The 26814-nt window shown below is 53.1% G+C and overlaps 1 protein-coding gene across 2 annotated transcripts; it reads left to right on the top strand.

Annotated features, from left to right (window-relative positions):
- Nucleotides 1–1939: 1939 nt before the first annotated feature.
- Nucleotides 1940–25245, top strand: LOC104664872 (myosin-7). Of its 2 annotated transcripts, none has more exons than XM_030930231.1 (40): nt 1940–2036; nt 3408–3463; nt 3916–4124; nt 4427–4570; nt 4859–5015; nt 5154–5181; nt 5798–5906; nt 5990–6082; nt 6186–6249; nt 6668–6766; nt 7004–7107; nt 7722–7860; nt 8297–8415; nt 8540–8689; nt 8974–9144; nt 9755–10064; nt 10343–10410; nt 10785–10872; nt 11570–11687; nt 11823–11946; nt 12229–12365; nt 12623–12878; nt 13455–13697; nt 13880–14056; nt 15643–15788; nt 16916–17006; nt 17735–18124; nt 18367–18493; nt 18677–18795; nt 19562–19758; nt 20282–20465; nt 20650–20815; nt 20976–21100; nt 21657–21965; nt 22155–22358; nt 22481–22606; nt 22717–22992; nt 23858–23953; nt 24067–24201; nt 25114–25245. In XM_030930231.1, the coding sequence occupies exons 3-40, from the start codon at nt 3924–3926 to the stop codon at nt 25129–25131; spliced, it is 5808 nt and encodes a 1935-aa protein (XP_030786091.1). In that variant the 5' UTR covers nt 1940–2036; nt 3408–3463; nt 3916–3923; the 3' UTR covers nt 25132–25245. The 2 variants fall into 2 exon arrangements, with proteins under 2 accessions (XP_030786091.1, XP_030786092.1); XM_030930232.1 differs by lacking the exon at nt 1940–2036 and adding an exon at nt 3036–3123.
- The last annotated feature ends 1569 nt before the right edge of the window (nt 25246–26814 follow it).

Genomic DNA, 26814 nt, shown 5'->3' on the forward strand with positions numbered 1-26814 from the left:
AGCACCCTTTGTGCATCTTAATTGTCGGCATCTGTGCCTGAGCCCTGGGAAATCAGGGAGGGGTGGCAGTTTGGAGCTTGGAAAGCAGGAAGGTGGGGACGAAAGGAGTTTTTGCCCCTCATCGCCAATCCTTAAGGTTCCTACAGGGAACCTCAGACAAAGCTGTCTTAGGGGTTGTCTTCCAGCTCCAAGCAGCTGTATTATCTATAGCTCCAAGAGGGTCTGTCTCTGTCAATAAGGCTGATTCCTCAGCGCCTGGCAGGGCCTGGAGGGCACTGCCAGAGTCTATTCTGCTGGGCATGTTAGTAGCAGAGCCTACTGGGATCACCTCAGCAACTGTATACCTTAGCACTGCAGAGCTGCAGTGGTGTCAGTCACAGCCCTTGCAGTTCATAGTCTACCCCCACTTGCCTGCACACCCCCCTTATAGCTGCTCAGTGTCCTCAGACTGTACCTTAGTGCCTTGATTACCAAGCAACCCCCACAGAGGCCTCTTCCTGGATTTTCCCTTCCCTGCTATGCCCACCCCACCTTCAAAATGTACCTGCTACACCCATCCCCCAGGTCTGCCTCTCTCCTTCCAAGCTGACAGCTAATCAGATGGATTAATCCGCATGCGCCGAAGAGCTGTGCTCGGAAGAAGGGGGAGATTTCACACCAAACCCTGCAGTGGTTGCCTAGACACGGAGCCAGTCAAGCTTGCACACCCCGTTGCTAGAAGAGCATGGCATCGGCTGTGTTCTGTGCTCATAGGCTGGGCCCCAGCTCCCTTTCCTCCCCTCCTTTGTGGCTGTTCCTTAGGCCTGCAGAGGGGAAGATTTTTCCTGTCCTGTCGCTCTGCCTCACTTGCCAGAACACTAGTCGCCTCCAGCTCTGGACAAAGGTCATCCCACCTGAGGCTGGGTGGGCCAGACAACAGCTGTCTTAGGGGTCTCCTTCCAGCTCCAAGCAGCTATATTATCTACAGCTTTGAGAGGGTCTGTCTCTGGGCTCAGGCCTTTAGTACCCGTGGGGCAGAGCCAGGAACATGAGTCAGGCAAAGGGCTCCAAACTAGGACCATTGCAGCTGGGTCGTGCCCTCTGTGCATAGGTGGTCCCCACACCTTTGGAATCCCAGCCCTCCTTTCCAGGCTACCCTCCGCAGGCCCGGCTCCACTCCCATCTGCTGAGGTTTCCCACCTTGAATCCTGCTGCCCCGATTAGCTGTATAACCTTAAAAAAAAAAAAAAAAAAAAAAAAAAAAAGAATGCACTGTCCCTCTCCATAAAATGAAGTGCTTGGACGGCTTGCTAAAGGCCTGTCTGGCTCAGAGGCTTGGTGACCTCAACACATTGCCTGCTGGTCCAAGGAAATCAGTGCCTGAGCCAGAGTCCCCATCCCTAAGCTCCATGGTTATTGTTCTTGCCACCTGGCTAGGAAACATCCTTCCAGCTGCCCCAGTCTAGCCTCACCCTGGGGCCATGCCCCCAACTCTGTCCTACCCCTCTCTGCTGCTGACACTTAGCCCCTTCCCAGCTTACAGTTGGATACAGGACCTGGGCCAGGAGAGCAGGGAGGACACTGTGGAAATGGGGCCAGGCCAGCAGGGGCCTCAGGGCAGGAGACTGGAGGGGCAGCAGTGTCCAGGGCCAGAAGTGCCCTGTGGGAGAGCCAGGACCCTGGCTGCCTTGGTCTTGGTGGTCGTGGTCAGTTCCCTCTCTTGCCAGCTGTGGAATGTGAGGCCTGGCCTGGGAGATATTTTTGCTGCACTTTGAGCCACCCCGCCCCCTGGAACTCAGACCCTGCACACTCCATGCCATAACAATGACGACCACTTCCAATTGTTTCCTAGCTGGAGCGGGGGGAGGGGAGCACTGTTTGGGAAGGGGGGGAGCCTGGGGGAAATGCTTCTAGTGACAACAGCCCTTTCTAAATCCGGCTAGGGACTGGGTGCAGGTGGGGGTGGGGGTGCCCTGCTGCCCCATATATACAGCCCCTGAGACCAGGTCTGGCTCCACAGCTCTGTCCTGCTCTGTGTCTTTCCCTGCTGCTCTCAGGTAGGAGCGGGAGCTGGAGGCTTTCCTCTGGGATAAGGGGGCTCCAGGCTTAGGAAGGATTCCTCTAGGAATAGCAAACTTCATGCAGGACTTTATGCAGTGTACCAGGTCCAGTCACTGGGCACACATGTGCAGGTCTAAACATGGGAGTATGTGCCACAGGAGTTCCCAGGGGAAGATATCTGCATTTGAGCAGATGGGACCAATATGCATTACAGGGTGTGATGTGTGTGTATGTATGTGTGTGTGTGTGTGTACAAGCCTGCATAGTCTGAATGTGATAGAGGGTATGTACCTCACTGACTGACACAGAAATATCAAGTGGGAGATGTGGGTGTATGATCATGCCTGTGAATGAGGAGATTCCTTTGCAGGGAGGGAGAAAGGATGGTGGAGAAGGATTCTAGGAAGTGTGTATTCCTTCATGTGATTCTGTGAGGCCTGGAATGTGTAGCTACCCCTGTCCATGCATGCAGAGATGATTGTCTATGCCTCCAGGAGTCATAATTGTTATAGTATGTACCCTCTGCAGAAGGAGCTCACAGGCACGGGGGTGTAGGATGTTCCAGGTCTTTGTGTACTGAAGAACACGCAGTGATGTGAGTCTACTTACGCAGCACACATCCTGAAATGTGCACATTTGCTGTTGAGGCATATGTGGCACCCTGGGGGTGGGGTGCGGACTGAGGTATGGGAAAGAAGCCTGTCTTTGTGTCAGATGCACTCCCAAGCAGCAGGCATGAGTGTTCATCAGAGGGCTTGTGGAGGGTGTTCAGCTACGTGATGGAGGTGTGTCTATGAGAGGAAGCCCACAGTGTCTTCTCTCTGAGAATGTCCACAAAGTCTGACAACAAAATGGGGACAGGATGGAAAAGAACTCTCTTTAGAGTCATCAGACTTGCATTCAAGTCTTGGCTCTCCCACTTATTGTCATAGGCTCTTGGACAGGCAAGCCACTTAACCTCGACTTCCTCATCTGTCAGATGGGGTGAAGACTGAGTAGGAGAATGTGCATTGAAGTGCTTTTAAACTGGAAAGTGCTCAGCAAATGTGACCATTAGTTGTCTCTCAGATGGCTCAAAGAAAGGTACCACTAGATGGGTACAGGCAGGGGTGGGACCGTCTCGGAGGAGTGAAGAGGATTAGGGTTCAGGGTGAGTTGACACCAGGAAGCTGTTAGAACTAGTTCTTGAGGAAAAAGGGAAAAGGGTTTGAAAAACAAGAAGGATGGGACCAGAGAAGTTGACCGCCCTTTCCAACTTGTTTTGGAAGAGGGTGGATGCTGAAGGATAGAGCCAGGGAGAAGCACGAAGGTGGGACTGGCCAGGTTGGGCACAGCCTGCCCTGACACAGCCTCTTCCCTCTCTCCAGGTCCCCTGCAGGCCTTGGCCCCCTTCCTCATCTGTAGACACACTTGAGTAGCCCAGGTAAGAAAAGCTGAAGCTAGAGGACTGAGAATCTAGTGAGACTGGGCATTAGAGCCCCAAAGCCAGCCTATGGAACTCTAGTTTCTGCCCTGTGCTGGAGAAATATCTTGGCTATCAGGAGCTCCTTACCTGTGGCCAAGGGGTCCAGGGACAGATGAGGGTCAGAGATGGAAATAGTTAGATTTCTGCTCCTACCAGGAGCTCAGGATGCTCTTCCTTCCCCTAGGAGAGCTCCAGCTTGAATAATAGTTAGTTGCTCCTTTTACTCTGGCATGTTTGCTAGGCTGCTCTTCTGGTTAAGGGGTAACCTCAAAGAGGAAGGGACTCACTGGTAACTCTTCTTGACTCTTGAGCATGGTGCTAGGTTTTGGGGCTCCCACTGAAGGGGAGAGCCCAGGGAGGGAAGGGGAGAGTGGGCAGATGGGAGGGCAGCCAGCTTCTGCTCACTCCAGGCACAGCCATGGGAGATTCGGAGATGGCCGCCTTTGGGGCTGCCGCCCCCTACCTGCGCAAGTCAGAGAAGGAGCGGCTAGAAGCCCAGACCAGGCCTTTTGACCTCAAGAAGGATGTCTTCGTGCCTGATGACAAAGAGGAGTTCGTCAAGGCCAAGATCCTGTCTCGAGAGGGTGGCAAAGTCACTGCCGAGACCGAGAATGGCAAGGTGGGTGTCAGACTAATGTGAGAGTCCACCCTGGCCACCTGCACACCTGGGTGGACACAGAGGGGTACACCCATGCCCCACCCTCACGCAGACCTGAGGATGGCCCCATTCTCCTTCCCTTTGGGGAAGAATCCAGACCCTCCAAGGAGCCCTGTCCTTCCAAATCCCTTCTGTCTTCTCTGTGAGATCCTGGTTCCTTCTGTCTTGAGCACTATTGCCCTGTCACTCATCAACTCCTAACCCTCTTGAGGGAGAAGGGAAAGCCCAGGCTGACCGGAGGGCCTGGATGGGGGCTCTTGCAGACAGTGACTGTGAAGGAGGATCAGGTGATGCAGCAGAACCCACCCAAGTTCGACAAAATTGAGGACATGGCCATGCTGACCTTCCTGCACGAGCCCGCGGTGCTCTACAACCTCAAGGATCGCTACAGCTCCTGGATGATCTATGTGAGTGCTGCACCTGGCCCCACCTCAGAATCTTTGTTCCTGCTCCATCCATGTCCGTCCCAGGAGCCAAGAGTGTCTTCTGTTTGTGTCTAGGGAGGGTTACACTCTAACCTCATCCCAACATCCTTGGTTCAATTCCAACACTCTGGGGACTGGCATTACTCAGATTGAGTGCATGCAGAGTTTTTTCTTTCTCTTCTTTCTCTCCTGGGATCTTTCTCTAACTCCCAAAATCACCAGCCCTCCCCCTTCGCAACTGGCAAGTCACTGCTACTTTTCTATCCCCAGACCTACTCGGGCCTCTTCTGTGTCACCGTCAACCCCTACAAGTGGCTGCCAGTGTACAACGCCGAGGTGGTGGCTGCCTACCGGGGCAAGAAGAGGAGCGAGGCCCCACCCCACATCTTCTCCATCTCCGACAATGCCTATCAGTACATGCTGACAGGTGAGAGGCCCCAGAAGGGTCTTCCTGAAGGGAACTGGGAGATGCCAGGAGGGAGAGGGAGAAGGTGAAGGAGGGGAGAAGCCCCACGAGAGCATTCTGTGCAGCTCCTGACCTTTACTCCCCACCCTCTCCCCACAGACAGAGAAAACCAGTCCATCCTGATCACGTGAGTGTAGCTGCTACCCTGTTCCCTTCCAGAATCTCCCTGATCCCCGCCTCCAGCCCCATCAGGGATCCCAGGCCCCTACGCATAGACTCAGCCTCTTTCCCCACCACCTTCTGCCCATCTCCTTCTCTTCTGACCCTTACCCTGACCCCTCTCTTTGATCTCCCTATTCCTTTCTGCTTTCCATCCCCTTCATGTTTTTCCTCTACCACCTCCTTCACCCACTCTCCTCCAACTCATCACTCATTTATCCAGAAGCTCATTATCGCCATGTCTTCATCTCTTCCTTTTCTTTCCCTTTGGAAACATTTCCCATTCTTCCAGCCCCACCCACTTTTCCCAAAACAGCCCAGGCCCATCTCTTCCATTTACTTTGCCCAGCCAAGCACAGGCTCAGCCTGCCCAAACCAGTGTCTTCTGGTGGCATCCTTCCTGGTGCCAGCCCTGACCTCTGTGCATCAGAAGACAGTTGTGGATTTTGGGTGCAGATAACCTGGCAGCTTCTTGTCCAGGGCTCCTACTCTTGGGTAGGCCCAGGCATTCTCTCCTGATTTGAGGCTTGTTGGTCTCCAGCAGTATTGTTCACTGCCCAGTAAGCCCCTGACTGTCTTCACAGCGGAGAATCCGGAGCAGGGAAGACGGTCAACACCAAGAGGGTCATCCAGTATTTTGCTGTTATTGCAGCCATTGGGGACCGCAGCAAGAAGGACCAGAACACGGGCAAGGTAGGCCTACTGCCTTCCAAGGTCTTGCACTGCAGAAAGGGAGGGGGAAGAGCTCTCACCTGCCTCCTTCTTGATCTCTGCAGGGCACCCTGGAGGACCAGATCATCGAGGCCAACCCTGCTCTGGAGGCCTTTGGCAATGCCAAGACTGTCCGGAATGATAACTCCTCCCGCTTTGTGAGTGGTCCCTGACCTTGGGCTTGGGACTTGGACTGGTGGAGGGATGGTCTTAAATACGAGCCTTTCCCAGACTCATCACCACTCTCTTCCATCTCTCCAGGGGAAATTCATTCGAATCCATTTTGGGGCAACAGGAAAGTTGGCATCTGCAGACATAGAGACCTGTGAGTGCCGTGAATCTGCTAGGCTCAGCCTAAGCTCACCCTTGCTCTAGACCATCTGGTCTTGACCTCTCTCTCTCTCTCCTCCCTCCCTCGGTTTTTCTTCTCTTTAAGTCTATGTCTGTAGGTGTCTCTGTTTTCAGATCGACATATCTGTCTCTCTCTGAGACTTTCTCTGCATCTTTCTCCATTTCTGTCTCTGCATGGCTAGGTGTCTTTCTCTGGGATTTCTCTCTGAGACTATTTCTCTCCTTCTGGGTCTCTCTCTCCATCTCTCTGTGTGATCTCTTTGTGTCTGTCCAACTAGTCTCTCTGGCTCTTCCCTTCCCTCTGCCTTTTGCTTGCTACATTTATCCTTAATTTTCCTTGTGCCCAAACCCTAACTTTTCTTTCTCTCCTTCTTCTCCCCGCCTGTTCACAGATCTTCTGGAAAAATCCAGAGTTATTTTCCAGCTGAAAGCAGAGAGAGATTATCACATTTTCTACCAAATCCTGTCTAACAAAAAGCCTGAGCTGCTGGGTGAGTCAGAGCCACTGACTGAGACCAACTATTTCCATGGCAACCTGGTCCCCTCTCCTTGTGGCTGGATTCAGCTGGCATGCCCTGGGTTTCATGGCACTGCTGGATTCAGTTCAGTGGGATGTGGGGCCAAGCCAAGCCCTGTCCTGTGCTCCTCCTCAGGCCATGTGCTGTGGTGAGCAGCCTCCATGAGAGCCGGGGGCTTGTGTCCCTCCCTAACCATGTTTTTTCCCCTAGACATGCTGCTGATCACCAACAACCCCTATGATTATGCATTCATCTCCCAAGGAGAGACCACTGTGGCCTCCATTGATGACGCTGAGGAGCTCATGGCCACTGATGTGAGTGTGTGAGGACCCAGCCAGGGGGTGGGAGGATTAGCAGTGAGGGGCAAACAGGGGTCCAGAAGCAGAGCTAAGATGCTGGCCATTGGTTGTTTAAAGTGGTACGGATCTCCTGAGAGCCAGAATGTGCCCCGTGATCAGGGTGTACTGGGGAATGGATGAGGTGAGACAGGACTGGCCAGTATTTGGTGTTCTATTAAACCAGGAAGGGCTGAAAGTCATGAGACAGAGAGGCACACAGCCAAGAAATAAGCATCACCAAGGGAGCAGGATGAGGAGGGAAGGCCATGCAGATGGCATGGGGCCAGAGGGGCTGTTAGGTAAACAGATGCAGACAGGTATGGAAGGCCAGGCAGGAAGCAAGTGTAGGGCCAGGAAGCATAAGTGGGTAACTCAGAAAAGCTGTGGCCACTGACATTGGGGCTGGGACCGGCTGATGCCTGCTCTGCTCTTGCATCTTCCATCCTTTGTTTTGGAGTTCCCCACTGGGTATGGGAGTCTCAGAACCCACAGGGATTAAGAAGACAAGTTTTCTCTACAACTTACAAGGGATCTCACTTACCCATCATACTTCTTTTTGGGGGGTCCACCCATACGGGGCCTCCCTACAGAATGCCTTTGACGTGCTGGGCTTCACTACAGAGGAGAAAAACTCCATGTACAAGCTGACAGGCGCCATCATGCACTTTGGAAACATGAAGTTCAAGCAGAAGCAGCGGGAGGAGCAGGCAGAGCCGGACGGCACTGAAGGTGGGAGGCAGGGATTCTAGGGGGCAGCTGTCAAGTCATGGAGGGCCACGTCTGCTCAGCAGTCATCTGCCTTTTTGTAGTTTTTATTTTTTATTTATTTATTTTTTTGAGATGGAGTCTTGCTCTGTTGCCCAGGCTGGAGTGTAGTGGCACGATCTTGGCTCACTGCAATCTCCACATCCTGGGTTCAAGTGATTCTCTTGCCTCAGCCTCCCGAGTAGTTGGAATTACAGGCATACACCACCATGCCCAGCTAATTTTTGTATTTTTACGATAGATGGGGTTTCACTGTGTTGGCCAGGCTGGTCTCAAACTCCTGACCTCAAGTGATCTCCCCGCCTTGGCCTCCCAAAGTGCTAGGTTTACAGGCGTGAGCCACTATGCCCGGCCAGCAGTCATCTCTTTACCAACTTTGCTACTTGTCTTTTCCTTCCAGAGGCTGACAAGTCTGCCTACCTCATGGGGCTGAACTCAGCCGACCTGCTTAAGGGGTTGTGCCATCCTCGGGTGAAAGTGGGCAATGAGTATGTCACCAAGGGGCAGAATGTCCAGCAGGTGGGTCCATCTTCAGATGATAATGGGTGGGCAGGGTAGGGAGACTGGCATGATTGGGTGGGAGTTTTCAAGTTCACTCTTCCCAACAACCCTGCTCAATATGGGTCTCTCCTCTACCTTGCAGGTGGCATATGCCACTGGGGCACTGGCCAAGGCAGTGTACGAGAAGATGTTCAACTGGATGGTGACACGCATCAACGCCACCCTGGAGACCAAGCAGCCACGCCAGTACTTCATAGGAGTCCTGGACATCGCTGGCTTTGAGATCTTTGATGTGAGTTGGGACCCCTGGGAAGGGGAGAACAATCACTCGCTCACTCCCACATTCAACAGCCATTTGCTGAGAGTCAGTTGTGGACCAGACACAGGAAGGCAGTGGGGACTGTGCGGTGACAGAGGCAGTCATTGTCCCTGTCTTCAGGGGAAGCCCTCCTCCACTGCCCTGACATGGAGGGGACCAGCCACGCCCTGCTGGGCTCGGACACAGCACACGGGCACAGCCCCAATGGCCACTCACACCCACTTCCTGACTGCTCCCACCCCTCATGCCCCCTGCAGTTCAACAGCTTTGAGCAGCTCTGCATCAACTTCACCAACGAGAAGCTGCAGCAGTTCTTCAACCACCACATGTTCGTGCTGGAGCAGGAGGAATACAAGAAGGAGGGCATCGAGTGGACATTCATTGACTTTGGCATGGACCTGCAGGCCTGCATCGACCTCATCGAGAAGGTGCCTCTTTGGCCTCACCACCTGAATTCTCCCTGAACACCCAACATGAACACCATAGACAAAATAGCAGCCCCTCTCCCTTCTGGGGAATATAATCTTGACAATAGAAGGGGCTGAAGGATCCTGAGCCCTTGGTTCCAGAGCCTATGTTGTGCTGAGCACTGAGGACAGGGTGGCACCAGGGACAGCTGAGTTCCCAGGGGCTTGAGAGTGGACACATGGAGGATGGGCACCTGGATGATGACCTCCCACACCTGCATGTTTATTGGGCCTGGTTTATGCATCCAAGGATCAGGAAGTGTGAGGATGGTGTGGGAGATCATAAGAGTGCACCTATTTTCAACCCTAGCATCTCAGGAATCTGGGTGGTGGGGTGATGTGTACAGTGTTGATAGCAGCCACACTCCCAGACTTTCACAAAGGTCCTTCTGTCATCAGACAAAATCCTCCACCTTGAACCGGTGCCAGTCAGTAGATAACTGTATTCAGAGCTGAGCCTACTACCTTAACACCCAGCGGGGCGCCTCCATGAGCAAGTATTGATCATAGAGCAGAATCCATGTCCACCTGTGTGAAGGACACTCAGTGATGCTCTCCCCTGCTTCCTCAGCCCATGGGCATCATGTCCATCCTGGAGGAGGAGTGCATGTTCCCCAAGGCCACCGACATGACCTTCAAGGCCAAGCTGTTTGACAACCACCTGGGCAAATCCTCCAACTTCCAGAAGCCACGCAATATCAAGGGGAAGCCTGAAGCCCACTTCTCCCTGATCCACTATGCTGGCACCGTGGACTACAACATCATTGGTTGGCTGCAGAAGAACAAGGACCCTCTCAATGAGACTGTAGTGGGCTTGTATCAGAAGTCCTCCCTCAAGCTGCTCAGCTCCCTGTTTGCCAACTATGCTGGAGCTGATGCGCGTAAGTAGGAACTGAGGCTCCCAGGACAGAGGAGCAGGGATTCTGCCAAGGTTCTGAGCTAGGTCAATTGCTACACCCCACCACTTAAATGTCAGGTTGTACCCCAAGGTTTACAGACTCAGTGGGATGGAACTTGGTGAAGAAACTGAGGCAGCCATATTGAAGGCCCTCACCTAGGGGTCAAATGCCAGCAAGGATGTAAAGAGGGGCTGTGATTCTTTACTCACGCCCTCACCTCCCCACACTGAGGCTTCTTTTGTTGACTCTCCTTCCTGCAGCTATTGAGAAGGGAAAAGGCAAGGCCAAGAAAGGCTCGTCCTTTCAGACTGTGTCAGCTCTGCACAGGGTGAGTGGGACCCAGCCCCAGCCAGCTCAGCTCCCCATCTGCCAACTCCACCCAGCCCAGCCCTTCCCTGCCTTGTTCATCCCCTACACCTCCCGCTCCCTGTCTCCTTGGTGCATTCGTGACCATTTTCACTCCATCTTCTCTTCCCATCATCTCCTGGCCTCTTCACTTATTTACTTCCCATCTCACTTCTCTCCTCTTTCCCTCCTGTCTCCCACCCTCTCTCCTTATCTGTGTCTTCCCCAAAAGCCCCTTCATCTCTGTGGCTCCTTGAATTCTCTCCATCTCTCTTTTCCTTCCTTCTTCTCCTCTCTCCTTCCTGCATCTCTTTCTTGCATTTTCTTTACTTTTCTCTCTTGCATTTTTGGCCACAGGAAAATCTGAACAAGCTGATGACCAACTTGCGCTCCACCCATCCTCACTTTGTACGTTGCATCATCCCCAATGAGACAAAGTCTCCAGGTGAGGCCACAAACTCAGGCCAGCCCACTGCTTGGCATACACCACCCTGGGAACAGGACCTCCTAGGGCATCTCCCTACCTACCACCACAGCGGTTTCCAAACCACATTCTTCTCTCCCCATCCCCCATAAGGCCTCACAGGCTACCTCCCTCTCAGTGCTGCCTTACACTTGGAGTGTATAATGTGGGTGATGTGTAAAGCACTCTGATGGACATTACCTCATCAGTGACCCTACAACCCCTTGGATAGCTGGTTCCAACATAGAATCTTAGTTCAACTTTAAATTTACCTGCAGAATCACTTAATCCTCTAATGAGACATATTCAAATTGTTAATCCATTTTTGGCTGATTAGGAGACAGAGGCTCAGGGACCTGAGTTCAAGACCTGGCTCTGTTCTTGATCAGCTTAGTGGCCTTGGGCCAGTCCCATAACCCCTCTGGGCTTAATTTACTAATCTAGAAAATGGGATATATCTGTTCTGGCTACCGCCTATGATAATAGGTAAGAATCATATAAAAAAGGAATGTGAAAGCCTTGTGGTTAAAAATGTGGCTAGAAGAAAATGAAACAAATAAAGGATTATTACGACCTGACTTGCTAAGATTACAAGCTAATCAGTGACAGAGCCAGGATCGGAACCCAGAACTTCAGTTCAGTGTTCTCACAGACTCCTCCCACTTCCCTCCTGCCACAGGGGTGATGGACAACCCCCTGGTCATGCACCAGCTGCGCTGCAATGGCGTGCTGGAAGGCATCCGCATCTGTAGGAAGGGCTTCCCCAACCGCATCCTCTACGGGGACTTCCGGCAGAGGTGGGTATGAGGGCACCCCAGAGCTCATAGAATGGGGGAGCCAGGCTGCCCTGGTGGGAATGAGAGTCTGCAGGTGGCCCTGGAATTCCGTGGGCAGAGCAGATAACTGCAGAGCATGGGCACTTCCCTCCTCAGGTATCGCATCCTCAACCCAGCGGCCATCCCTGAGGGACAGTTCATTGACAGCAGGAAGGGGGCAGAGAAGCTGCTCGGCTCCCTGGACATTGACCACAACCAGTACAAGTTTGGCCACACCAAGGTGAGGAAAGGAGACTAGCTAATTAAAGGAAGACATCTGTTGTGCATTGACTCCTCTCCTCATGATGCTTTTTCTTTTATAATCGTCTTAGCAAAATCTCTTACCTGTATGCTACCCCTCTCAGCAGAACATCTAGCACCACTCCCCTCATTCCAGCTCCAGCTGCCATTGACCTCCTCCCTGCAATCCTTTTCTAGGCTGTTACCCTTCCTAAGGTACTCCCCACTACCTCTTTCCCTCATACCACTCCCTAGTCATGCCCAACACACACCTTGCCTGCAGGTGTTCTTCAAGGCCGGGCTGCTGGGACTGCTGGAGGAGATGAGGGATGAGAGGCTGAGCCGCATCATCACGCGTATCCAGGCCCAGTCCCGGGGTGTACTTTCCAGAATGGAGTACAAAAAGCTTCTGGAACGTAGGTGAGAGATCTCAAGAGGAGGTTTCCACTTCTCTGAGGCCCAGGCTGGTTCAGGGGCAGTGTCAGGAAAAAGAGCTCAACAGGTCTTCAAACAGAGAGACCTGCAGGAGGGGCTCATGTGAACACATTGCAGTCACAGGGTCAGAGGGCCTCAGGGAGAGTGGGAGGGATGAAGAAAATGGGACATTCCCAAGGTTTCAGGACCTCAGGTAGGAAGGAAGCAGGAGGCTCAGCACTCCTTTCAATGGGCCCCTGCAGAGACTCCCTGCTGATAATCCAGTGGAACATTCGAGCCTTCATGGGGGTCAAGAATTGGCCCTGGATGAAGCTCTACTTCAAGATCAAGCCGCTGCTGAAGAGCGCAGAGACGGAGAAGGAGATGGCCACCATGAAGGAGGAGTTTGCACGCCTCAAAGAGGCACTGGAGAAGTCCGAGGCTCGCCGCAAGGAGCTGGAAGAGAAGATGGTGTCCCTGCTGCAGGAGAAGAATGACCTGCAGCTCCAAGTGCAGGCGGTGAGGCTCCTGGGCTACTGTTGGTTCTTCCACCCTGCTCCACCTTCACCTCCCACAACCCTGCACCTCCCTGCACAGGGGCTCACTGTCTTGTTCCTTCAGTAAGAGGACTCTGGGCTCAACACTTCTAAAGATGTCCAAAGAGGTCCCTCAGGAGGAGGAAAGGGCAGAGAGAAAAGAGCTGACTTTTAAAAGCATAGGCTTTCTACTTGGGTTCAACCTAGATTCACAGCTTAATACTTTGTGACCTTGGGCAGACCATGCATCATCTTTGAGCCTCAGTTTCCTCTAGACAGGGAATAGAGCTGTCCATTTCATTGAGCCATCATACATAAGCGCTTGGCATCAGCAAATGCAATTCCCGCCCTTCGTTGGAGGAGACCAGAGGAAGAGGTCCAGATGAAGACTTCTGGTTCCTTTCCTCTCTGCTCCCCTCCCCATACTTCTGAAGCTCTTGCCAACTGGGGATATCCTAGAGTTCCCGTCCTATTTGAGGGATGTGCCTCTCCTTCCCTCTACCTGCAAGAATGAGGACTTTGCCCCCCGAACAGCCTCCCCTCTGTTCCTCGCTCTCAGGAACAAGATAACCTGGCAGATGCTGAGGAGCGCTGTGATCAGCTGATCAAAAACAAGATTCAGCTGGAGGCCAAGGTGAAGGAGATGAATGAGAGGCTGGAGGATGAGGAGGAGATGAATGCTGAGCTCACTGCCAAGAAGCGCAAGCTGGAAGATGAGTGCTCAGAGCTCAAAAGGGACATCGATGATCTGGAGCTGACACTGGCCAAAGTGGAGAAGGAGAAACACGCAACAGAGAACAAGGTAAGGGCAGCTCCCTTTGGCTGCAGCCCAGGTCTCCTCAGGACTCTAGACCATACTGACCTTGACCCAGGCCAGCCACTCGGCATCCAGAGAGCAGCATGGACCTTGACATGGAGCTCCCCATAGACAGCACCAAGCTGGTGACCTTTGACCCTAAAGGAGATGGGATTCTTGGTCGGCAGGTGAAAAACCTGACAGAGGAGATGGCTGGGCTGGATGAGATCATTGCTAAGCTGACCAAGGAGAAAAAAGCTCTGCAAGAGGCCCACCAGCAGGCCCTGGATGACCTTCAGGCCGAGGAGGACAAGGTCAACACCCTGACTAAGGCCAAAGTCAAGCTGGAGCAGCAAGTGGATGATGTGAGTAGATTGAGCGTTGTGGGGCCTAGATATGCCATGTCCATCTGTGCCCAGAGGGGTGTGTGTGTGCGTGCGTGTGTGTGTTTGGAGGGGGGTGGGGTTAGAGGATGTTAACTTTCCTGATATCTTTCTAGAAAGGAGCTGGGGAATGAAAAGTCAGAGGTGGTGATCAATTCTGAATTATGTATCTAATCTCACTGGTATGATCAATAATAGAGATGAGTTTCCTTATTTAATTTAAGTTCAATCCCAGATATCTCTGCCTTTGACACAAGATTTAGAGGGTCATCTCATAAGAACATGATATATTTCTTTGGAAATTTTGTGAGGCTCTCCAAGAAGAATTTTTGAAATTCCAATATTTAAGGTAGAATCTGATCATTGTTCCCTCTGATGCACATATGTCTGTTGACTCACTTATCACTCTGTATTATAATTATTTAAGCTTCTATCTCAGCCATAAGACTACAGGCTTCTTTTTTTTTTTTTTTTTTTTTTTTTTGAGACAGAGTCTCGCTCTGTCGCCCAGGCTGGAGTGCAGTGGCCGGATCTCAGCTCACTGCAAGCTCCACCTCCCGGGTTTACGCCATTCTCCTGCCTCAGCCTCCCGAGTAGCTGGGACTACAGGCACCCGCCACCTCGCCTGGCTAGTTTTTTGTATTTTTTAGTAGAGACGGGGTTTCACCGTGTTAGCCAGAATGGTCTCGATCTCCTGACCTCGTGATCCGCCTGTCTCGGCCTCCCAAAGTGCTGGGATTACAGGCTTGAGCCACCGCGCCCGGCCTGACTACAGGCTTCTTTTAGACAGGAACTTGGATCTATTCAATTTGGGGACTGCAGTGCTTAGCACAGAGCCCAATGCCCAGTAGGTGTTTATAGGATGCTGGAAGAATGAATACTGAGGCCGGACGCGGTGGCTCACGCCTGTAATCCCAGCACTTTGGGAGGCCAAGGCAGGTGGATCATGAGATCAAGAGATCGAGACCATCCTGGCCGATATGGTGAAACTCCATCTCTACTAAAAATACAAAAATTAGCTGGATGTGGTGGCACGTGCCTGTAGTTCCAGCTACTCAGGAGGCTGAGGCAGAAGAATCCCTTGAATCAGGAAGGCGGAGGCTGCAGTGAGCCGAGATCATGCCACTGCACTCCAGCCTGGTGATAGAGTGAGACTGCATCTCAAAAAAGAAAGAAAGAAAGAAAGAAAGAAAGAAAGAAAGAAAGAAAGAAAGAGAGAGAGAGAGAGAGAGAGAGAGAGAGAGAGAGAGAGAGAGAGAGAGAGAGAGAAAGAAAGAAAGAAAGAAAGAAAGAAAGAAAGAAAGAAAGAAAGAAAGAAAGAAAGAGAAAGAAAGAAAACGGCTTTGGGGTTTCATCCCACAATCATTCATTCCTTTATTTATCAAATATTGATTGAGCATCCCCTATATCTAGGCAATCTCACAGTCCCCTAATAACATCTGGTCCACTCTGGGGAAGGTTTCCCAAGTCCTGAACTCAAAGATTTACCAAGTCCTGGGGCAACTGAACAACAGAATCACCAAGTCAGGATGCTTTGCCTACTGGGCCTGGCTCCTTCTCTCTACCAGCTGGAGGGATCCCTAGAACAAGAGAAGAAGGTGCGCATGGACCTGGAGCGAGCGAAGCGGAAGTTGGAGGGCGACCTGAAGCTGACCCAGGAGAGCATCATGGACCTGGAGAATGACAAGCAGCAGCTGGATGAGCGACTGAAAAAGTACTGTGTTCCCTCCCTGCTGTCCTTCCTCCTTCCCAGCCCATAACAGTACAAGCAGACACAAGACAGCCATCCTCTGAGTCAACAACCTCATGCAGCCTCCACAAGCAGAGTTGCAAACCATGGGAAAAGACCTCCCACACAAGGGCTTTCCTCCCTCAGTCCCACATATCAGGGTTAGTTAGATGGTCCTCCCTGGCAAAAAGTCCATTGTATCCCTTAAGTCCTTTCTTATTAGGCACTCAGGGGGAATGAAAATAACAGCCTTCCCCCTTTATACACATCTCTCTTTGGAGACCAGTTCCTTGACATGGAGGAAGGCTCCACATGAGAGCCTCTTAGGAAAGTCCCTTTGTGGCTTTTCACAGAGAGCCCACAGGGCACCAAGAAATGCCCTCACACTTAAGAAGTCAGCGGATCAGGGCCATTTCTTTGTTTTGCTTAATTTGTGGTTTCAATTCTTAGTGTAAGTTCTTCCAAAATGTATAGACTTTCCAGACTTGGTAAACAGTGAGCTTGCAGAACATATTTTGATAATTGAAAGTCTTATGGTGTTTCAGGCTCAGGACTTTGAAAGGCTTTGAGAATCATCATAATCTACATCCTCTTCAAGTTTGTGTTTGCACAGGAATCTTCATACCTTCCCAGGCACAGAATGTGTTGAATAAATGAATAAATACATGATCCTATTTGATTCTCAAAACATCTTTTAAGGATGGTATCTTTAATTTCACTTTACCAAAGAGGAAAATAACTTTCAGAAAGGTTAGCTGAGTTACCCAAAGCAACAGTGACAAAATTAAAGACCATCAGAGCTAAAAGGGACCTTTCAAACAATCTAGTCCAACCCCCTCATTTTACAGATGAGAAAACAAGGACCAAAGATGGGAATGTCCTGTAGAGCCCAGGCCCCATCACCCTGTCTACAGCACTCCTCCCATGACGTTCTTGTTGGATTTCAATCCTACCGCAGGTGTTACACCTCCAGGGATCCTACATCACCCCCAGAAGCTGTTTTTCTAATGAAATCCTACTCTTTAGCTGTTTCATTACCATTTTCAACCACTGGTGGATCTTCCTGAGGCCCCACGAGTCTTCCTTACCTCGCCATCCCTCCTTCCCCACAGGAAAGACTTTGAGTTGAATGCTCTCAATGCAAGAATTGAGGATGAACAGGCCCTTGGCAGCCAGCTGCAGAAGAAGCTCAAGGAGCTTCAGGTGAGGTCTGGACACCCTTGCAGGATGCTTAGTCCCTGGGCTGGTTCTGTTTCCCCTGCCCCCTCCTCTAGGGTGTCCTGTTCACAGCATTACAGGAACTGATTATGTGTCCATGGAGGCAGACACGCAGCTATCACAGTGTCCCCACAGATACATCCAAAAGGGGCCAGGTGATCCACAGCCACCCCAAAAAGGTCACAGGCCTGGAGGGCAGAATTTCTGGCTTCCTGTCTCAGCTCTGCCTTAGTTGGGTGACCTCGGGGAGCCCACTCCAGATCGCTGGGTCTCCATGCCCTCCCCTGTTACTTGGAGGTTTTTACGGGCTCCTCAACTCTGATGGCATGACTTTCCTTACTCTAGAGCAGAAGTTGTGTTAGATCTTTAGTTGTCTGGTCAGACAAATATGACTCTCTCATTTTCAACTTTTCTTATTTTTTTATGACTAAACTACTTAAAATATCCCCAGAACACAGGTCTCTGTCCATCTTTAAGAGCAAATTTCAACCACTTTCCTTCCAATAAAGAGCATGTAGACTGTCAGGCCCTCGCCCAAAGGAAGGCTAACACCGCTCTTCAAGCCATCTTCCCCAAATCCTTTCATTCTCACCTCTCTGCTGGAAGAGCTAAACTGACTTGCTGTTCCAGAGAAGCTGAGAGCCTTTTAGAACCAGGTGGAATCCAGTGGAGGGGTCCAGGCGGTGGGTCTGAGCCTTTTGTGTCTGACCCAGGCGCGCATCGAGGAGCTAGAGGAGGAGCTGGAGGCGGAGCGCACCGCTAGGGCTAAGGTGGAGAAGCTGCGCTCAGACCTGTCCCGGGAGCTGGAGGAGATCAGCGAGCGGCTGGAAGAAGCCGGCGGGGCCACGTCAGTGCAGATCGAGATGAACAAGAAGCGCGAGGCCGAGTTCCAGAAGATGCGGCGGGACCTGGAGGAGGCCACGCTGCAGCACGAGGCCACGGCCGCCGCTCTGCGCAAGAAGCACGCCGACAGCGTGGCAGAGCTGGGCGAGCAGATCGACAACCTGCAGCGGGTGAAGCAGAAGCTGGAGAAGGAGAAGAGCGAGTTCAAGCTGGAGCTGGACGACGTCACCTCCAACATGGAGCAGATCATTAAGGCCAAGGCAGGCTCTGCTCGGCCTCCCCTCCTCCAACTTCCTCCTCCCACCTCCACTTTCTGCCCGTGTCGTCTCTCTTCCTTCATGGTTCATTTTCCCACTTCCCTTCCTCTGCCTGGTTCTCCCATCCCCTCCTTCCTTCCACACCTTCCTCTTCCTTTCTCCTTTAGTTGTACCCCTTACACTCCCTTCATTTGCACCCCTCTCCGCCCCCAACATCCATCATATAACTCTCCTTCCCTTCTCAGGCTAACCTGGAGAAGATGTGCAGGACCTTGGAAGACCAGATGAATGAGCATCGTAGCAAGGCGGAGGAGACCCAGCGTTCTGTCAATGACCTCACCAGCCAGCGGGCCAAGCTGCAAACGGAGAATGGTGAGCCTAGAGCAGGGGCTCCATGGATCCTACCACAGTCTCCCCAACCTCCTGAGCCGCTCCAGCCTCCTGCACACACCAATACATGCATACAGCGACACAGAGTCTCTCCAGAGAATGGGGCCTGAGGGTTAGGGGAGGAGGTGGAGATAGGAGTGCTGATCTAGAATGGTACTTCCCCAGGTGAGCTGTCCCGGCAGCTGGATGAAAAGGAGGCACTGATCTCCCAGCTGACCCGAGGCAAGCTCACCTACACCCAGCAGCTGGAGGACCTCAAGAGGCAGCTGGAGGAGGAGGTTAAGGTAAGGGCTAGACTCCGGCCACCTGGCCCAAGCAAGGAGCACACTGACTAGCCTTGCATTGACATCACTTCCCTTCCCAGGAATAAGGCTGGCTGTAGACCAATTGTTCTCCAAGAATTCTAAAAAACAATCATAGCCCAAACCCTGCCACATGCCATCTACTCCCCAGGCTGAGGCCCTCTGCTTTTGCTGCATCCCTGGGCGGGAAGCAAGGTGTGAGAAGGAGGAGAGGAAATGAACTAGGGAGGCATGAGATGGCTTTGCCTAGGCACAGCAAGGGATGTAAGGACTGCACAAATGGGTCCTGGGATTCGCAGGGCAACCTGCAAACTGGAGAAAGAAATTAAACTGGAGCCTATTCCTAGCACTTTGGTGGTCTCATGAAAAAGGAGAAAGAACATGAGTTTTAAAAAACACCAGGATTCAATACTAACCTGCCTCTTACAGCTCAGCGATCTTGGGGAAGTCCCCCAACCTTTCTGAGCCTATTTCCCTCTCCCCAACCAGGTAAAATGGCAGCGACGATGACCACGTCTGGTGTGGGGAGGAGCTCAGGGCCAATGGCCATGAAGCTTTTCTTAAATAGTTCACTGCCATATTGGCATTATTTGTTATTAGCAAACAGTAAACCATGCTAGGTCCACCAGGGGTTTGGACGTAGATGAGGCCAAGGGACGATGTTGACATTGGGGTGAGGAGAAGGGCAAGGGTGGGGTTGCTTTGTGGAGAAAGCTGAGCCCACCTCCTGGTGCCCACCCCTCCCCAGGCGAAGAACGCCCTGGCCCACGCACTGCAGTCAGCCCGGCATGACTGTGACCTGCTGCGGGAGCAGTACGAGGAGGAGACAGAGGCCAAGGCTGAGCTGCAGCGCGTCCTGTCCAAGGCCAACTCGGAGGTGGCCCAGTGGAGGACCAAGTATGAGACAGATGCCATCCAGCGGACTGAGGAGCTTGAGGAGGCCAAGTGAGTTCCGAGCAGCCTGACTTCTGGCTGAGGCCCCGTTGCAGGCAGGACTTGGCCCAGCCCCAGCCTCAGCAGATCCCACACAGGAGATGCTTAGCTAGTGTTTGACAACATAGGAGGACTCTGTTCCGGCCCCACCTCCTTCTCCTCTCAGGGAAGCTTTTTGCTCGAATTATGTTTCTGATCCGAATATAAGACGAACAAAAGGTTTGTCTGAGGGCAGAGTGCTTCCGTCTGGGGCAGGGCACTGTGGCAGGGAAAGGCAGTGGGGAGGGCTGAGGAAACCTATACTTCCTCCATGTCCACAGCCCAGAGGCTGGCCCAGGGTCAGAGGGTGCCTGGGTCTCCACACCCTGCTGGGATCCTCTGTCTGCCATTCTTAGCCCCTGGGACCTGTCCTCAGGCTTCTCCAGCTACACTTCTGAGTTTTCAAGGATTGTCTTCTGGAAGGCTCATATTGTTTCTTCTTGTCCCCATCTATACCCTCCATCATCCCCATCCTCTCCCACCTTCCCCTGGGCAGGAAGAAGCTGGCCCAGCGGCTGCAGGATGCCGAGGAGGCCGTGGAGGCTGTTAATGCCAAGTGCTCCTCACTGGAGAAGACCAAGCACCGGCTACAGAATGAGATTGAGGACCTGATGGTGGACGTGGAGCGCTCCAATGCTGCTGCTGCAGCCCTGGACAAGAAGCAGAGGAACTTCGACAAGGTGGGTCGTGGGTGGGGGATGCAGCCGGCAGGCAGGGCAAGGGGGTGTGAGGGCTTCAGTGTGAGGCCAGAGCTGTCCCCTTTGAAGCGGGGGGAGGAGGGCTGAGCCCAGGCAGGTCCTGAGACAGACCCTGGACATGGGGCTGAGGCTGGGGGGCTGAAGACTGAGCCATGTCCTCGGGCAGATCCTGGCCGAGTGGAAGCAGAAGTATGAGGAGTCGCAGTCGGAGCTGGAGTCCTCACAGAAGGAGGCTCGCTCCCTCAGCACAGAGCTCTTCAAGCTCAAGAACGCCTATGAGGAGTCCCTGGAGCATCTGGAGACCTTCAAGCGGGAGAACAAGAACCTTCAGGGTGTGCTGGGGGCCCAAGAGGCTGGGGAGGGGCTGCACTGGCAGTGTCCCCATATGGTGCCACCCAGGGGCTCCAAGAGGGGTCTGGGCAAAGAGGCATGTCCCTGCAACTCCACTGGACCTCAGCAGCCCTCAACCGGGTTACCGTGTTCCCCACACAGAGGAGATCTCCGACTTGACTGAGCAGTTGGGTTCCAGCGGAAAGACTATCCACGAGCTGGAGAAGGTCCGAAAGCAGCTGGAGGCCGAGAAGCTGGAGCTGCAGTCAGCCCTGGAGGAGGCCGAGGTGTGTGTGTGTGCAGGGCATGGGGTGCAAGGAGCTGAGCTTCAGGCTTTTGGTCCCTGTTGTCATCCCCCACTTTGTCTGCTTTGTTCACTGTCCCATCCCCAGACCCTAGGACAGAGCCTGGCACATAGTAGGCACTCAATGAAGATTTGTGGAGTAAATGAATGACCAGTCACTGAACTCCCTTCATATAAACATTTTACCCATTGCATCTTAGCCGAGTTTCCCATTTCCACACACCTCCCGGTTCCCACCTCTGCCTGCCTGTTTTCTTTTATACTGTATACCTGATTGCCTCTGTTTCCTTGGCAACACCTTTCTCTTCATTTTCCTCCTTGTCTTCATAGCTAGCTCTCCCCTGTGAGGGCCTGAATCACCTTTCCTTAGGCTTATTTCTATTTTCTCTTAGATTCTCTTTTCCTCCACCTCCTGCTTCTTTGACTGAATCACTTACACCACTCTTGAACTCACTGTGTATCCATGATTAGTGAACAGATCCCCACCCTGCCCTGTGCCCTGACTGTCTGCCTGCATCCCCTCCCCCACCCCTTCCCAGGCCTCCCTGGAGCACGAGGAGGGCAAGATCCTCCGGGCCCAGCTAGAGTTCAACCAGATCAAGGCAGAGATCGAGCGGAAGCTGGCAGAGAAGGACGAGGAGATGGAACAGGCCAAGCGCAACCACCTGCGGGTGGTGGACTCGCTGCAGACCTCCCTGGATGCAGAGACACGCAGCCGCAATGAGGCCCTGAGGGTGAAGAAGAAGATGGAAGGAGACCTCAATGAGATGGAGATCCAGCTCAGCCACGCCAACCGCATGGCCGCCGAGGCCCAGAAGCAAGTCAAGAGCCTCCAGAGCTTGTTGAAGGTACACAAGGGGAGGAGGTCCCCTCACCCGGAGGGGACTGGCCTCCACATGGCCTGGCGAAGGAGTGGTGTCTCAACACAGGCACCAGATTCTTCCTGACCCTGGGTCACTGAGGGACCTCTGACAGGTGCCCTCAGTGAAGGGCACCAAGGCTGGCTCCCCACTCATGCCCACTCTCGTGATCCCCAGGACACCCAGATTCAGCTGGACGACGCAGTCCGCGCCAACGACGACCTAAAGGAGAACATCGCCATTGTGGAGCGGCGCAACAACCTGCTGCAGGCTGAGCTGGAGGAGTTGCGTGCCGTGGTAGAGCAGACAGAGCGGTCTCGGAAGCTGGCAGAGCAGGAGCTGATTGAGACCAGCGAGCGGGTGCAGCTGCTGCATTCCCAGGTGAGCGGCTGCCCTGCTCATTCCTGAAGGGAGCACAGGCTGGGACTCAGCAAGCAAGGCTTGAGAGCTACGCATAGATGCTCAATGCTTTTCCTGTTCTGCCCACCCCTCCCCCAACCCAGAACACCAGCCTCATCAACCAGAAGAAGAAGATGGATGCTGACCTGTCCCAACTGCAGACTGAAGTGGAGGAGGCAGTACAGGAGTGCAGGAACGCCGAGGAGAAAGCCAAGAAAGCCATCACAGATGTGAGTGCCCCCCTCCACCCACCCAATCCAGACCACTATCTCTCCGTGGGCTGGGCCGTGAGTGTGTGAGGACTTGACCAGACCATGTGCCACCTCTCTGCTGCACACAGGCTGCCATGATGGCAGAGGAGCTGAAGAAGGAGCAGGACACCAGCGCTCACCTGGAGCGCATGAAGAAGAACATGGAGCAGACCATTAAGGACCTGCAGCACCGGCTGGACGAAGCCGAGCAGATCGCCCTCAAGGGCGGCAAGAAGCAGCTGCAGAAGCTGGAAGCGCGGGTGCGGGAGCTGGAGAATGAGCTGGAGGCAGAGCAGAAACGCAATGCGGAGTCGGTGAAGGGCATGAGGAAGAGCGAGCGGCGCATCAAGGAGCTCACCTACCAGGTGTGGTGGGCGGTGACTCCAGGCAGAGCCCTGGCACCATGGCCACGGTGACAACCAGCTAAGGAGAATGAAGAGTTTGCTCTTAGCCTCTTCCAGGGCGAGGGTGGGAATGCAGCCCCCATTTCACTTTGCCTAGCCCTGCCCCACCCTGAATGTCCCCTAGCTCAGAGGTCAGTCTCTGAGCCTCCTGGCCTGAGCTCCATCTCAACACCCACCCTCAGCCCATCCCCAGGAGACACACACAGAATTCCAGACAAAGCTCACCTAGCACAGCTCACCAGCGTCACCCCCAAAAGACACCAAAAACACACCAATCCCATTCAAACAAGCATCAAAACTTTTCCATTACCCAGGGCAGTGTGGACTCTAGCTTTCCCAGGTGTTTTCTAGAATCAGACTCTGAATTAGAATTTGTTTCTTTTCCAATCCAGGATGTCACCATCCCTCTAAGCACACTTTGTCCTTAACCTAGGTTAAGTCAGTGTCATCTGCATTGCAGCCCAGGAAATTCCATCACACTCATAGCCCCAAAGTCACTCCCAGCATGTGCTGAGGTCCAGAGCAGGGGAATTTATCCTCCATGGGGTCCCCGGACCCTGAAAAACCTGCTCCCTGGAGCACTGCACACACACAATTTTGTGCATAGTTTCAGGAATCCCACTAGTTCTTTGGACTTCTTCCTGGTACAGATCATTTAAAATATTCACACGTATCAGGTAAGAAATTATAAGGAGAATTCAAGTGTTCAGTGAGGATCAGAAAGTAGAATTGGGTCAGGATATCAGATGAAGCAGGGCAGGGCAGAGGGGATGCTACCTTCTATGACTGTGCCATCTTCACCCCCTGCCTCTCCTCTGGCCCCCAGACGGAGGAGGACAGGAAAAACCTGCTGCGGCTGCAGGACCTGGTAGACAAGCTGCAGCTAAAGGTCAAGGCCTACAAGCGCCAGGCCGAGGAGGCGGTGAGTGACCCTGATGGGGACTAGGTCCAGGGGAGGCATAGGAGAGCTCATCCCCCAAGCCAGAAGTCAGAGAACCCAGGCCCCCTCTCACCTCATGCTCCCACCTCCCGCAGGAGGAGCAAGCCAACACCAACCTGTCCAAGTTCCGCAAGGTGCAGCACGAGCTGGATGAGGCGGAGGAGCGGGCGGACATTGCCGAGTCCCAGGTCAACAAGCTGAGGGCCAAGAGCCGTGACATTGGCACCAAGGTGGGTCCCTCCTCTGGGCTTTGCTAGTCACCCCCACAGCAGGCATACCCAGACAGAGCACCCTCAAACCAGGGATGCTTCCTTTTCATTTATTCCACACAATTGAACCACACAACCCCAGAGGCCAAGGTAATTGGTAATTCAGTTCTGTGTTATTTCTAAGATTCTCCCAGCTCTAACTTTTTTTTTTTTTTTTTTTTTTTTTTTTTTTTTTTTTTTGAGACCGTGTCTCACTCTGCCGCCCAGGCTGGAGGGCAGTGGCACAATCTCGGCTCACTGCAACCTCCGCCTCCCAGGTTCTCCTGCCTCGGCCTCCCAAGTAGCTGGGATTATAGGCATGTGCTACCATGTCTAGATAATTTTTGTATTTTAGTAGAGATATGGTTTCACCATGTTGGCTAGGCTGTTCTTGAACTCCTGACCTTGTGATCCACCTGCCTCAGCCTTAACCCCCCTAAGTACTGGGATTACAGATGTGAGCCACCACTCCCAGCTCAGCTCTAAGTTTCAGTGGCTCTGGGAATTTCAGCCCTAGGGTGGTCTGCCACCCTAGAAGACCCTAATTTACATACAACCAGTATATCCCAATTTTCCCCCAACTGCTAGTTTCCAGTTCCCTCTCACCTAATTTTGTCCTATAATCTTGTAACTCAAACCTAAAATGAACATCCCAGAGAACCCCCTTGTTCTTGCCAGGCAACTTCCCTCTGGCCAACCCCAGAACCCTACCCTGCAGAACTTGCCCCCTGCACATCGATCTCTAGAAACATATCTGCTGCTGCCACAGGGGCTTCCACTTGCCCACACAGCAGGCCTCCACCATCAGACCCCTCTCACATTTCTTTCCAGTGCCCCATCCCTGCCCAATATCTTCTCTCCAAGGACTGATTGGACTTTGTTTCCTTTCAAAAGGGCTTGAATGAGGAGTAGCTTTGCCACATCTTGATCTGCTCAGCCCTGGGGGTGCCAGCGAAGCCCCATCCTGGAGCCTGTGTAATAGCTCCTTGGGAGGAAGCAGAATAAAGCAATTTTCCTTGAAGCCAAGATCCTGACTCCAGACTCTTCTTCACTGCCCTGGGGACCCGGGGGTGGGGTCTGGACTAGGGGAGGTGGAAATGCAGGGGAGAGGGGGAAAATTCAAAGGCCTGGCCTAGGAGGGCTTCCTGGAGCACTGAAACCCCCTTTCACTTCCTCCAAACCAGCCAAATGCAGCAGAGGCAACACCTCTCCTCCCAGCCTTCTCTCCGGTCCAGCTGGGATTTAAAGATTTAGGGAGACCCCTAAAGTTCACCTAGAGCGCCCTGAGCCCATCTACTGTGGACCTGCACCCCAGCTTCCATCAACCCTGCCCCCAACCAAGCACCATGGATAACGCCCGGGGCTGGGCAAGGGGCGGCAGTTCAGGGTGTGGGTGCTGGCCAGTGCCCTTTCTGAGCCTGCAGAAGTGTGAACCACTGGGCCAGGTGAGGCAATGGTTGCCTAAATGCCAGTCCCAGGCAAGTCTCTGAGAGTACACAAGGACTCACAGCTGTAGCCCACATCCCCTTACAAGTAGAGCCACCACCCTCTCCAGCCACCTCCAGAGGCCAACACACCCCCTCCCCATCACAGCTGGTAGAAACACAGTCTCAGCCCACCTGCGGTCCTCCTCAGCTCCTCCCAGGGCTGAGCCCCCTTGGTCCAGGGTGCTCCCTTCTTCCCACTCATTTCTTCCCATTGTAATTCCCATTACCAAGCCCTTTGTCCTCTGGGCTTGCGGGAAGATGGGGTTCTCTCAGCCCATTTATGGCAAGTCATCTTGAGAGGAGGCAGACGGATGAGGGGCTGGGGAAGGTTATGTGTGAGCAGGACTCCAGGGAGAGGGAGGGAAGGGATGGCTCCCCAGAAGGTCGGGAGGTGGAGGAAGGAGTAAGTCTCCTCCAACTAAACAAGTTCAGCCCCTTTGGAGTTCCTGCCACAGCTGGGTTGCTTAGGTGGGCCTGGGACTGTGGGCCACAGAGGGCAGGGGCTTGGGAGGCACTGGGGCTGTCAGCCCCACTGGGAACCTGGGAAGCCATGGTTCAGCCCGGGACTGGATCTCCCCTAACCCACCAACACACCCACTCAGAGCCCACTCCTGCTCTGTACCCGGCTCTGAACTCTGAGCTCTGACTGTGGCAGCCAGGGCAAGGGCCCTATGCCGGAGAAGGAGAAACCAGTACTGGACAATAGCAGGTGACAGCAGAGGAGAAAAAGGGGGTAGGGAGGGGACAAGGAAAGACCTGAGGGGGTGGCAGTGGACAAAGAGATTGAGCAACCAGGGGACAAGGTAGCCAGAGGAAACAGAGACAAGGAAAAAAGATACAGGAAATGAGGAGGCTCCAGAAAGATCCACAGGCGCCACCAACTTTCTCCTCGTAGCCGCCTCCATTCTCCCTCCCTAGGACAACCCAGATAGAGCACCCTCAAACCAGGGATGCTTCCTTTTCATTTATCCCGCTCAATTGAACCACACAGCCTCAGAGGCCAAGGTAATTCAGTTCTCCGTGATTTCCAGGATTCTTTTCCAGCGGTAACTTTTTTTTTTTTTTTTTTTTTTTTGAGACGGAGACTCACTCTGCCGCCCAGGCTGGA

The sequence above is a fragment of the Rhinopithecus roxellana genome, chromosome 5 (assembly GCF_007565055.1).
Source record: "Rhinopithecus roxellana isolate Shanxi Qingling chromosome 5, ASM756505v1, whole genome shotgun sequence".
Taxonomy (NCBI): Eukaryota; Metazoa; Chordata; class Mammalia; order Primates; family Cercopithecidae; genus Rhinopithecus; species Rhinopithecus roxellana.